This window comes from Cajanus cajan, chromosome 9 (assembly GCF_000230855.2).
Source record: "Cajanus cajan strain Asha chromosome 9, NIPB_CcT2T_4, whole genome shotgun sequence".
NCBI lineage: Eukaryota > Viridiplantae > Streptophyta > Magnoliopsida > Fabales > Fabaceae > Cajanus > Cajanus cajan.
This window is the reverse complement of record NC_138525.1, coordinates 4,716,634-4,730,165: the sequence shown is the minus strand read 5'-3', so window position 1 is coordinate 4,730,165 and position 13,532 is coordinate 4,716,634. Positions and strand designations below refer to the sequence as shown.

Below are 13,532 nucleotides of genomic sequence, written 5' to 3'. Positions count from 1 at the left end.
CATGACGTGGGAGCATTTGGTACATTGCTTCTCCTTCTCGATTTTGCTGCTTTAGTAGTTAGATAGATTTTGTTTCATTCGGTGTAAACTTGTAAAAAAATTGTGAAAATTTTAAATTATTTTGATAATTGATTACATGTATAATTGGTTTTTGAGAGGATCAGGTCAATGATTTGTATTTCAGATAAACTAAACCATTGAATAAGGGATTTGGTCTTCCAAATTTAATATATAATCTTAAACATAGAACTTATTTTATAATATTTTTCATAAAAATAATAAAAGTAAAAAACTGAAAAAAATATTAAATGAGCAATTAAAGTTGTAATTAAATTATTAATAATTAAACTGATATTTACTAGAGCATCTCCAATGGGAGTTGCTTGTCCTGTGAAGCAACTCAAGCCCCGATTTCTTGTCACTGGATAATTCTGACGTGGTAACATGAGTTACTTGAAGAAAAGAGAGAGTTGTTTCTTGAAGCAACTATTTTTTATTGAACATATTTGGGAACGTTTTGAAAATAATAATGATGAAAATTAATTTCGTATAATGTTTATGTATTTACTATTATTTTATTGTATTTTAAATATCTACTTATTGTGTATTTTTTTTCTTGTAATTTATTTTCTTTCGGCAAAACACCTAATTTAGGAGAGTGTATGGGTTTAGGATTTTGTAGGATTTTAATAAAAAAAAATTGAGTAAAAAAGTCCATTGGTATTCAATCAGGATTTTATGTCACTTAAAAACAATCCAGTGGTATTCAATCTGGATTTTAAAATTTTTTTAAAGAGTCCATTAAAATCCATTGGTATTCATTTGAGATTTTTTACAACTCAAAAAACAATCCATTGGTATTCAAAAATATAAGGATTTTAAAGGATTCTTGTGTGTGAGGGATTTTGAAGGACTTTCTAGTGTTATCTATAAATACCAAATTCATAAAATAATTTCATCCAAACCCATCGAATTTTAAAGGATTGTTTGAAGTGACTTTTCAAGAATTTTCAAGTGAGTTTTTCATCTTTTTTTTTATGCTTTTGTCTTCTCCATTTTTTCTCTGCTAATAATACTGCACTATTGTTTATTGCTCATATATAATATTGTAATATTGTTCTCATCCCATTCCCCTATTTTTTGAAACTTTGATATGTAAATGATAGTGTCATTGACTTGCTCTATTTTTATGTTCGTTCTCTTTAATTGACTTGCTTTATTTTATTTTATGTAGTTGAATTTGTTCCTTTATATAACACAAAAAAATGATTGAAATTTTAACTTTTAAGTGGTAATTTTTTTTATAACACACGTCAAGAAAAGAAAAAGGTAAAAGATGAAATTGATATCATAATCTCTACAATATATATATATATATAAAAGATGAATTTTTTAAGGTTTCTGTGAGTAGAATGAGATGAAAATGGATCTTAGTTGGGGGAAGAACCCTCTTAGCATAAAAACTGCGATCGCTCTCCTTCCCTTAAGTTTGTTACTCTTATCCCTCCTCATTTTATGACTCAACAATTATTTTATTTTTTTTACTATGATTTTTTTTTATAGTGAAATTAGGACTTTTTTATATTTTAAAAAAATAAAATTAACATAAGACATTGCAGTATCTAATTTTTTAGGATTTAAGATTTATGCTTTCATTAGCTTATTTTTTAAAAAAGAAAATATTTTTAAAATATTTGTTAGAATAATTTACATTTATAAATATCATTAAAAATATATAACTAAAATAATATATATATATATATATATATATATATATGAGGATGGTTCAAACGACACCGATGTAACTTTAACTAAGTGTTACACCGCTCAATAACTTTATATTAAATGTGAAGTTTGTAAATTCAACCGTTAGATTGAAAGTTCATATCTCGTAGATCATATATATCAAATTTTATATTAATCTAAGATGATTTGATACTTCATTCTCGTAAAACAAAATTGACGTAATATATACATTTCAAAATATACTAAAATATGAACACTTTGATTACCTTCAAGTTGTTGTTCAATTTTAACAAAATTTGACATATATGATCTAAGAGATATGAACTTTCAATCTAACGGTTGGATTTACAAAATTTATATTTAATATAAAGTTATTGGGCGGTGTAACACTTAGTAAAAGTTACACCGGTGTCGTTTGAACCCTCCTATATATATATATATATATATATATATATATATATATATATATATATATATATATATATATTCTCTATATCTAAATTCTTATTCTTTAAATAATAATAATAATAATTATTATTATTATTATTATACTAATATTATATATATTGCATATGTAATTAGGTAAATATTTTTTGGTGGATTGTGGATTTCCTAATCGACGCTAATTTTTAGCTCCATTTTAATGACCCTGAAAATGAGAATGAATTGTTCAATCTTCGTCATGCATCTTTAAGGAATGTGATCGAGAGAATATTTGATATTTTTAAATCAGTTCACAATTTTTAAGTCAACACCTCCATTTTTATTTAAGACACAAGTAGAATTTGTGTTAGTATGTGCAACACTACATAACTTTCTACGTAAAGAATGTTGTTCCGATGAATTTTCAATTGAAGCGGTGGATGAACCTTCATCTTCAATGTTATCAGTTAATGAAGATCATACTTTTGAGCCTATTATTCAAACCCAGGAGCAAGAGCGAAAAGACCCTAATGCTTGGAGGACTAGTATAGCTATGGATATGTGGGTGAATGCTATTTAAGAGGATAAAATATTATGGAGAATTATTATTATTATTATTATTTATCTAGACATTATTATTTTTTTATTATTTTTGTCTTTAACTCTTTTTAAATTTGAATGTATGAAATTTTTTTTGAAATTTTATTAAATGTAAAAAATCCACGAAAATTCTACAAAATCCACAAAATCTCACAGAATCCATTAAAATCCTAATTTAAAAGTCATGAAAATCTTCCAAAGTCTTTTAAAATCCGCAGGATTTTTTTTAACTAAAGAAGTCCTTTAAAATCCTAATCTAATACACCCCCCTTAGTCCCTTATAATAATTAATAGTTTCAATTTCATCCCTCTATAATTTTTTGTTTCAATTTAGTTCCCAATAATTTAAAAAATGTCAATGTGGGACTTTCCGTCCAAATTTCATAAATGGTGTTAAATGTGATAACATGGAAGTCACGTAGATGCATAGGTGGCATGCCTCCTCAACCCCTTTCTTTAATGATCTGAAACGACCCGTTCTGAAACCAGAACGGGCCGTTCCGCTTGCACTCTGTGTGTGTTAATTTTGCATCTAGAATAAGTCGTTCCAGATGCAAAATTAACACACAAAGAATGCAAGCGAAACGGGCCGTTCTAGATAGAAGGATTATTCTTGTTTTCTTAGTTCTCTCCATATTGAAATTTTGACCAGGGCAAATTGTGAACCAGGATTGATTTTCTTTAGACTTTTTAGTATAGAGTATCGTCTCAATTTGGAGGAATTCAATGGTATCTTTGGATTTCAAACCACAGGGAAAAAAATCCAAGATCATTTAATCCATACATGACAATGGGAGGCTGGTAAATGCAATTCATCTACATTTCGTCACTCTGCCATTAGAATTATGCATAAGTTTATTGCATCTACTGTTCTAGGTCGTAGCGGCTCAGACAGTAAAGTACGCCTAACTAATTTATTATTTATATGGGCAATTCTGGTGCATATTTTAATATTTAAATTTGTTATGTTATGAATTTTTGTTTTCAATCTTTGAACCACATTGCTGCATTTTATTGAAATGTAACACTTAATTTAAACATCAGTCAATGCTCCTTTAATTTAACACTTAAATTTAAATATAAATCTTGGTTGGCGTTCTGGAACGGGCCGTTCTTAAATTAGAACGGCCCGTTTAAGAATGGACTATTCTGAAACCAGAATGGCCCGCTCTGATGCACTTGTTGTGTGTTACATTTGCATCTGGAACGACTCATTTCAGATACAAAATTAACACACAATGAGTGGGTTCAGAAAGGGTCGTTCTAGTTTGAGAATGGCCGTTCCAGGTGCATTAAATAAGTGTATGGGACCTTACCACCTGTGTATTTACGTGGCATCCACGTCATCTACATTTAACACCGTTTGTGAAATTTGGACGGAAAGTCCCACATTGACATTTTTTGAATTATTGGGGACCAAATTGAAACAAAAAATTATAGAGGGACGAAATTGAAACTATTAATTATTATAAGGGACCAAATTAAGTGTTTTGCCTTTTTCTTTCATTGTAGTGCAATTATCCTTTTTAATAAAAATTTAAATTTGGTTCATAAATAATTAGAAAAAAATTCTAAAAGTTGAATTTCTTAAAATTTCTTACCATTGGAATAAATTTATGTTTGAGTTGTTTAATGCTAACATGACACACTGTGATCACTTTTTTTTCATTTTTCAATGCGTGAAGCAACTAAATTTAGTTGCTTTCATTGAAGATGCCTTAGTACATTTAAGGAAAAAAAAAATGTAGGGGGCCATGGCCGTACAAGTCCCTTTTCCCCACTAGAGATATCACTACTACAAAACTAATTTTTATCGACAATTAATAGATGGCAATAAATTAATTGTCGGTATTTTATTAATCAATTAGAAGTAATTATGGCTAATAAATAAAGGCTGGTAAAACGTCAAGTAAAGGCAATATTGATATTTGTCAGTCATAATTTATGACTTTATTTTTATCATTTTTTTAAAAAAATTAATCTATTTATTTACTTAAATTTTAACCTTTTGTACTTTTCATTTTAAAAGGTTGTTTCATATTCTCACTCTTCTCATGGTTCCGCATCCATAACTTCTCTTCTCGCCACAACCAAAGGTAAATGACAGTCTTAACTTCTTTTCTCAAATTGATCGATCAATTTCAATTTCTCTTGTCATCAACTTTTCTCATATTAATAGCTCCATTTGATCTGTTTTCGAATGCATGCATTTTGAAGATTTAATGTTCGCTGCTTTCAGGTTAGGGTTTCTATAATCTATTCCTAGTTTTGGTTAGATCATTCACTTCATTTCTAGTTATGCTAGATCATTCACTTCGAAGTAGCTATGGTATTGATTTTTCTAACTTTTCTAATTCTAATTCTTCAATATTTTTATTTTCCCGACATATTAGATATCACGAAATTGGAAACCTTCATTTTTCTTTCTACCTTTATTCATTGTTGGTTTGGCTCTGCATTTCCAGCTTCCAGGGGATAAATTTTGTAGAGAATAAATCAGGAGTGACGTACGGATAGTAATCGCACTACGTAGCAGTGGCGGCCAAGAATAGAGATTAGAGGCTAACTCACTTTCCATGCCATTGCCTTACTCAACATTTAATACCTTTTCCTTGTAGCCTTGGTACCTCTTAACCTACCCATTCATCTTTTACAGATTACTTCACACCATACTTCATTAGGATAGAGCCAATGATAGGCCAAGAATTAGGATTTGACATTAAGTTAACTTCATTAGGCCAAGGATGGGATAGAGCCTACAAGGGCAGAAGTTTTTATATTAACTCATAAGAAACGTAAAGATGGAAAAACATTGGATAAGGAATCTGCAAAAATAGTGGTAAGATTTTTTAAATAATTTACATATTTATAACACCACTAAATTTTTTGTATCAATTTTGAGTTGCTATAATTTGTTTGACTTAGGATATGATGCAAGAAAAGTTGAACAGTGGTGAAACATCTAATACACAACCTATTGGCAATGTTGCTTGGAAAAGGGATGTATATTCCCAAGTGATGGGAGAAGAAAGGAGTGGCTATGTTCGTTGCTTAGGACTTGGTCCAACACCTTCTCAGCTATGGGGCAGTAAATCTTCCATTGGAAATATTCTTGGTAGCAATACATTTAATGGGATAATACAAAAGTTAGAGCAAGAGGTGAGAGAGTTAAAGAAGTCAAAGGAAAAACAAGATGAAGAGATGCATTTGATGAAACACATTCAAGATAAGTTAGCATCGCAATTATCTTCCATGACCCAAGTGTTTTATAAACATTTTCCCACAGAGTTACCTTTGGCTCTAAACTTTGGGAGTTCATTCGAACATGTAATATTATAAATGTAAATGTGTTATTTATTTTATTTTGGTTCTAAGATTTAAATTTATTTTCTAATACCTTAGGTTTTTTATCAGGTCCTAGGTATTAATAATGGTTTTGAGCAGGAATATAAAGTTGAAAAAATTTCAACTCCTTATAGTAATATGTTTGAGGCAAGTGGTTCAATCAAGCGTGAGGTATGATCCATTTCCTTATGTTTAAAACTTTGGAACCTGTATCATTGTGTGTTCTGGACCTATTTCTTATACCTCCACTATTTCATTCTCTATCACATTTCATTTCAATTTTACTTCTTCATTTAATCACTCAAATTGTGAATTATAAAAATAAATCTGCATTATTTAAAAACATTGTATCTACAACTTATTGTTGTCTCACATTAATAGCAGTAAATTCAACATTAGCAGATTCATTATCTTTTGCTTCATGCGTAGATTTTTGTATATTTCTAAACCTTTAGTGGTAGTGTTGTTTGCAGATTCATATTTTTAAATTATGTCTCTAAATGAGTTGCACCTCATTGCTATCATGATTCTTGAGCTTAATTTTGCTGTAAATATAAACTTGATTTTCCTGTAAATTATGTTAGCAATTATGTCTTTTTAACTAGAATTCCACATTAGGTGTAGTGTTGTTTCTATAGTTTGCTCAATTACAACATTTTTCATATGATTGAAGTTTAAGGCAACTCCTGATTAAGTTTAATATGAATGTAGAACCATTTAGATAAAGCTTTTGAAAAAAATGCCCCTGTTAAAAAGATAATTGATTTGGGTACTCCTTCAAGTGGCTCTCCATCAACTATAGATGCATATGAGAGGATGTTTTCAACCATTCCAAAGTGTGCAAGATTTGGAAAGCTTTTCAAGGTTCTTTCACTTTATTCTCCTTTGAAAATTTTATATTTAAGGTTATGTTATTAACACTATATGTTTGTGTAAATTTTTAAGAATGTGGACCCTAGAACCTGTGAAGAGAAGAAAAATATAGATTGTGTTGATGATGGAATTCAGCCAATAGGTATTACTCATTAAAAGACAATATCCTAAGTTGTTTTTGTAAATGAAAAGTTGATAAATGTATACATGATTATTGTTATATTTAATAATGAGTTTTGTCTTTTTTAATAAGCAGAGACAAATCAAAAGAGTATGACTAAAGATGGTGACATCACTTCCTTGCTAAAGCTTCTTAGGAAAAATAATGATGAAGATGCTCGAAAACTAGCGGCAAAGACTTTGTTTGATAGGCAAATGTTGGAGGATTACTTCATTGGATAAATCTTTCTTATAATGATGAGGCTCTTAAATATTGTAGAAGTTGGAAAATGCATTTGTGTTTCTCTTTTCCTCCTTTTTTTTTTCGAGTCCCTTGTTATACTGCTGTACTTATAGTGAATAATAGTATTTTGGTTATATCAGCTGATTGGTTTTGAATGAATGATCGATAGTTGTAATACAGATAATGTCACAACTTGAAGTTTACCATCAGCTATATATTGTCTTGCCTATGATTGATATAATTGTGAAGTACATGTATGTGAATCTGATATGGCTCACTTTGTCAACTGCCTCCTGCATGCCAATCTAGAAAAGAAAATGATTTAAGGTTTCATTGGCAATAAATAAAAGCCGCAAAAGGAGTGGGAAGGAAACACTTTTATAAAATAATTTTTATGGCCTTTAAAATAGCCACTAGAATTGTCACTAAAAAATTTAAGTTTTTCCAACAATTAAGTGAATTTTTATCAGCATTTAATATAATTGCCGGTAATAGAATTAGCGACTTTGGATACACCAGCCATTATATAATTGCTGGTAAAAATAATAATGATCATTTATATAGCCCCTAAAAGATAAAATAATTGCCACAAAAACTCAACTTTGGTGTAGTGTATGCTGCAGCTTCCGAATGGCTTGTTATGAAAATTCTTCCGAAAATATAATTTCCAAAATTATTAATTATATTATTATTGTTAATCTAATAGGCAGATTATCAATCATCTTCAATTTGGTGTCTTTAATAATTTTTCTGTATGATGTATGATGTTTTTCTATATTCTTAATATCTTCTATAAAAAATTTGCACGATTTGTATTAAATTGTTTCCAATATTCTTCTAAATTATTTAATCTATTTATCTGTCTTCTATGCGATTTGGTTTATTTTTTAATATTATCCATTATATAATTAGATGACTTAATTCTAATAATTTTTTATTTTTGTTTTTGCTTCATTTTGTTCTAATGCTGAATTTCATTAGAATATCTTAGTTTCTCTATTTCATAGTCGATTTTATTTCTTTTTACAGTAGCTCGACATTTTTCTATTATTATCCTTTTTCTTTCTATTATGATTTTTATTTGATATGAATAATCATTACTATTCACTATATAATCAAATAACTTAATTTTGATAATTTTTTAATATATTTAAGTTTTAATCTCTTATTTGTTTTTTATTCCAAAAATATTTCTTTTTTACATTCTTATAAGCTTTCTTTTTTGGATAAACTTTTCTTAATCTAGGTTTTCTTCTACAAAAACTTATTTTTACTCTGGTTTTTTTTACAACCATATTTTCCTGGAATTTCTATGTCTGATATTTTGCAACAAATTACATTGGTTCCTTTATTTAGTTTTCTAATTATTTCTCTCTTTAGACATTGTTCTCTTAAAGTAGAATAAAATATTTGAATAATCCCTCCTAGTGTATTAGCAATTTCCATAGATTTTTGTTTTCAATTTTTTCTAATTTCAGTATTTAATGGGTATGACAATTTATCAAATGAATAGTACTTTATAAATTTCTTTAGTTTGATTATTTAGTTGATAATAGTATTTTTATAATTGCAAATTAAATTATCTATTTACACATATATCACATATTTGAATTTTATTTAAATGTGATTTTCCTTTTCATGTAAAAAAATTATTTACTCTTTTTTTATTTTCAAACATATTATAACCAATAAATTCTTGGTGTATTAAGTTTGCTATAATTTTTACTAAATCTTGAGCGGTGTTTACCATTCTTTCTATATTATGTCATTGTTCATTTTATAAATATTTTAATACATTTACAAAGGTTTTCTACATTATAAATTATTTTATTATCTCTATTTAACAAATTTTTTTAGATATATCACTGTGTAAATGTGTTGGGATCATCCCTGAATTAGTGGTGGTTGATTTTTTATCCAGTGACTCGGGAAAAAAATCTTTCCCTAAGGAAGACACTAAATTCAATTCAACTTAAAATCACTTACACTTTCTAATTGTTAACCACCTACACATATTCAACTTCAATTATTTTAATCATTTATTTTTTTTTAAAAAATGCATAAAGGCATTGATTTTTTTATTCTAGTAGTATTAATAAATGTGATATTATTTTTTGGGTATATATTTTGTTGACTATTTTACTTAATTTTCAAAACATTATTTCTCTCCCATACTTTTATATTTTGTTTTAAATCTTTATTTCTCCCTAAATTTTATTTTTCAAACTTCTCACACTCTCTAAGGATATGTTTGGTTCAAAAGAGAAGAGAGGTTTTAACGGAGAAGATAGGAGATAAGGGGGGAGTTAGAAATTTTGTTTGGTTGAGAAAATGGGAAAAGAGGTAGCTTTTTTCTTGTTTGATTCACAAGAAAATGAAAATATTTTTAAAACCAAATTACCTTTATATCCTCCCCCCCCCCCCCTCTCCTCTAAATCCCTACAAATATTGGAAGGGAGCTAAAATTAGATGAGGAGAGATTTTGCTCCCTTTCATTCCCCTCCTCTTCCCTTCCCTCCCCCCTAAAAACTAAACCTAACAAGAAAAATTTATATAAAAAAAATCTCACATTCATTCCTTTTCAACTAAACATTATATGAATAACTACTCGAAACTATTTATACACTCTAATTGTTAATGTCTCACACATTTAACTTCAAATATTTTTATCATTTATTTTACTTATAATAACGTAATAAAGATGTTTTATGTGTGTTTTTTTTAATGTAAAATTGTTAATATATATTATTATATTTTATTAAAATTTAAAGTTAAATATTATATTTAGATTTTTACGTGTATTTTAAAAATTGATATATATATATATATATATATATAATATGATGTTTTTTATTTTAATTTTAATTTTTAAAATTATAATATTATATTTATAATATTATTTTATATATTATTTAAATATTATTTTATTAATATCAATTTAATCATAATTAAATTATTAAATTTTAAATTAATATCTTAATCTATTTGATAATTAATTCAATTTTAAAAAGCATCAATAATTATCCATTCAATGTCGTACTCACTAAAGAACAAATATAAAAATTGTTATGAGGAGAAAATATCAAAACTTAAGAGACCCATGTAAAGAGATAAATAGTATGTGAAGGGAGCATAATATTAAGTATGAAAAAAATTAAAGATTAAATATATTTTAAATTTCTTAAATTTAAAATAAATTTTATATTTTGATATTTTTTATTCATTTTAATTTCAAAAATAATTTGTTTGTATTCTACACAACGTACTACACAAATTTTGCTTATTAATATTATTTTTATTGAAAGCATATCAATTTTTGCTGCACAACTCTGCTCTTTTTAGTTACTAAAAAATATTTCTTAAGTTTTGGGAACAAAAAAAAACTTACCCAAAATTTGAGAGATTAAAGGCATTTATATTATTAGAATTAAATACCTGACTAAGTTTAGAGTTTACAATTTGTTATCTATGAGTGTTTTTTAAGACAATATATAAAAGAATAATGCAAACCCTCAGCAAGCAACAATCTGAAGTGCTTATCTTAATTTTCATAATAAAGAATTTGATTACATGTGTGTTTTGGGGAAGAAATAGAGAAAGAAGCTCTTGTTGCCTAGCCTACAAGTAAAGTATTCTTTAGAGAGTGTTATTTTCTCTTTCTCTTGCACAGGACAACCGAGGAAGTCCTTTACACAGTTAAATTAAATCAATGATTGCACGAAAAGGAAGAACTACGTTGGAAGAAAACACAGCTAGCCATGGATATGTGTATATAACTAACATAATATGCATCAGATTACTTTCATTCTCCAAGAGACGAAGATATATATATACATACATACAGTACTACTGAACACAAAAGAAACAAAGTAGATCGAAAGAAGGTGCAATAATGTCGTTGGATGAAAAGACAAATGTTCAACCACCAACAGACCCTTTCTTTGAAAATTTTGTTCCTCCCTCTGACTGGGATCGTAAGAAAGAAAGTGACACGCTAATTCTTATGCTTCCAGGTTCACTTCATTTTCTTTATGCATGCCTTTTTCTTATATTGTATAAAAGTAATTACATAGCTTCATTTGAAAAATTAACAAAGAAAACTTAAAAGAATAATGGTAACATGCAATATATTTGGGACTAGTGATTAATTACTTAAGAACTCCTTTGGATTTAAAGAAATTTAAATAACCCTTTTCATTTTATTATACAGTTCACCCTATTCATTATTGGAAATAATTTATGATGAACAGTGCTTAATCTCTCACTGCATAAGAACTATTTACATAAAGAAAAGGAAACTATATACACAAGAAACGACTCTTTTTCAATGGTGTGTAACATACATGCATGCATGACCACATGCAAAAAGAAAGGAAAAATGTCGGATTGTAAAAATTTGTTAGACGTATGGTAAAAGGTACTATATATGTATTTGTATACTTTGATATGACAGGGTTTAGAAAGGAGCAACTGAAGGTTCAAGTATCCTCCAAGCGTGTCCTAAAATTGAGTGGAGAAAGAAAGATCAGTGAGAACAAATCGCGTCGATTTAACAAGGAAGAGGATCTTCAAGCATATCATGACACCAGTGGGATTACTGCCAAGTTTGAAGCTGGGATGCTGTATGTAAAGATTCCAAAAATAATCGATTCAACATCAAAACAAGAAGAACCTTCAAAGCCTGATCAACAACCACCACCGACAACTGATGATAACAAACCAGATCAAGATCAAGAACCTACTGATCAAAAAGAGGATAAAACTGCAGAACCAAAAACTGAGCCACAACCACCACCACTCCAAAAGGTAATGTTTTAAAAATTTAAATATACTTTGTCTTTAAATTTTTGTCAATTTTTTGTTTTAATCTCAAAAAAAAATTTATTTAGTTTTATTTTCTAAAAAAATTTTGTCGCTAAAGATTAAAATGTTAATAAAAAAAAAAGAGTTCAAGAATTAAAAATAAAAATTGGAAAAAAAATGTAAAGACTTAAAATATATTTAATTTTTTTTAAAAAGAGCTTGTTATATTTTTATTTATGAATTCTATTTAAATTATGTCTATATTTAATATATAAATTATATATTTTTAAAAGTTTAAATTATTTTTTATAAACAAAAGATATTTATAGAGATTCTTAACAGGAAGAACAAAAGGTGGGAGCAGAAGAGGAAGATTCTCAGAAGAAGCCAGAGAAGGAGGAGAAGAAAGAAGAACCTGAAGCCAAAAGCAAAAGTTCTGAAGCTGATGAGGAGAAAATGCATGGAGCCACAGAAAGAGTTGAGGAAGAGAAGGAATCAGGTCATGAAGATTTGGAAAGAAAGTTGTCACAGAAGGAGAAGGGCAAAGCAGAAGAAAATGATGATGATCATGGCAATGAGATGATGGGAAGTGGAGGTCCTGATGAAGGGTTGTTTAAGCGAAGTGTGGCCAAGATGAAGGAAAGAGTGCAGATGATTTCTGGTTTGGTTGAGGAGGTTAAGAAGCAAAATAAAATGGCACACTTTGTGGTCCTCATCTGTCTTGTGTTGCTCATTGGAATCTACATCAAGAATGTAGTCAAATCATCTTTTGGAGGACCCAAAAATCAAGAACTTTAACTGCTTAATTTTATGGGATCTTTATTATGTCAATATGCCACAAGACCTTATCTGAATGTACGAACTATACATGCATAAATTCATCAAGAAAATAACTAGTTTTTCTACGATCATTGATTATTCATGGCTTATGACAGTCGTGAAAGAAATTAACTTCACGTAAAAATGTATTGCTAATTAATAGTATAGCGAATTGATTTCCGCCAAAGTCTAGTTTTTATTTTCTAAAATTTAATATTTATCCAATGATATTAAACACTTAGATTCGTATTAGTTTCGTCAAAAAAAAAAAATCGTACTATATAGCATTACTTATTGCGTTTATATAGTAAATTAGTAACTCAGATATCAACTCTACTTGATCGTCAACGTTTGACGTGACTGACAAGCTAAAACATATTTATGGTTTGGACTTTGGAGCGAATCTCCTTTTGTCGGGACTGGAAATTTGGATGTTTTGGATTAATAAAGAATAGAAATACTTGTAAAATAAAAAAATCATATAATAATTTAAATTTTAATGTTTAAATGTGGCCTTCGT

At 28.2% G+C, this 13,532-nt stretch overlaps 2 protein-coding genes across 4 annotated transcripts; both read left to right on the top strand.

Moving 5' to 3' along the window:
• Positions 1 to 3,810: 3,810 nt before the first annotated feature.
• LOC114915837 (uncharacterized) lies at positions 3,811 to 7,668 on the top strand. 3 transcript variants are annotated; one of them, XM_083063764.1, is made up of 9 exons: positions 3,811 to 4,865; positions 5,009 to 5,098; positions 5,235 to 5,392; positions 5,507 to 5,608; positions 5,695 to 6,096; positions 6,184 to 6,285; positions 6,826 to 6,978; positions 7,060 to 7,129; positions 7,244 to 7,668. In XM_083063764.1, exons 5-9 carry the CDS (start codon positions 5,698 to 5,700, stop codon positions 7,387 to 7,389), a joined length of 870 nt encoding a protein of 289 aa, XP_082919890.1. In that variant the 5' UTR covers positions 3,811 to 4,865; positions 5,009 to 5,098; positions 5,235 to 5,392; positions 5,507 to 5,608; positions 5,695 to 5,697; the 3' UTR covers positions 7,390 to 7,668. The 3 variants fall into 3 exon arrangements, with proteins under 3 accessions (XP_082919890.1, XP_029126866.2, XP_082919889.1); XM_029271033.2 differs by lacking the exon at positions 5,009 to 5,098 and having other exon boundaries at positions 5,235 to 5,608; XM_083063763.1 differs by lacking the exons at positions 3,811 to 4,865; positions 5,009 to 5,098 and adding an exon at positions 4,887 to 5,008 and having other exon boundaries at positions 5,235 to 5,608.
• A 3,463-nt stretch (positions 7,669 to 11,131) lies between these two features.
• Positions 11,132 to 13,104, top strand: LOC109797887 (uncharacterized). Its single transcript, XM_083063962.1, has 3 exons — positions 11,132 to 11,403; positions 11,844 to 12,196; positions 12,536 to 13,104. Exons 1-3 carry the CDS (start codon positions 11,283 to 11,285, stop codon positions 12,989 to 12,991), a joined length of 930 nt encoding a protein of 309 aa, XP_082920088.1. The 5' UTR covers positions 11,132 to 11,282; the 3' UTR covers positions 12,992 to 13,104.
• Positions 13,105 to 13,532: the final 428 nt, after the last annotated feature.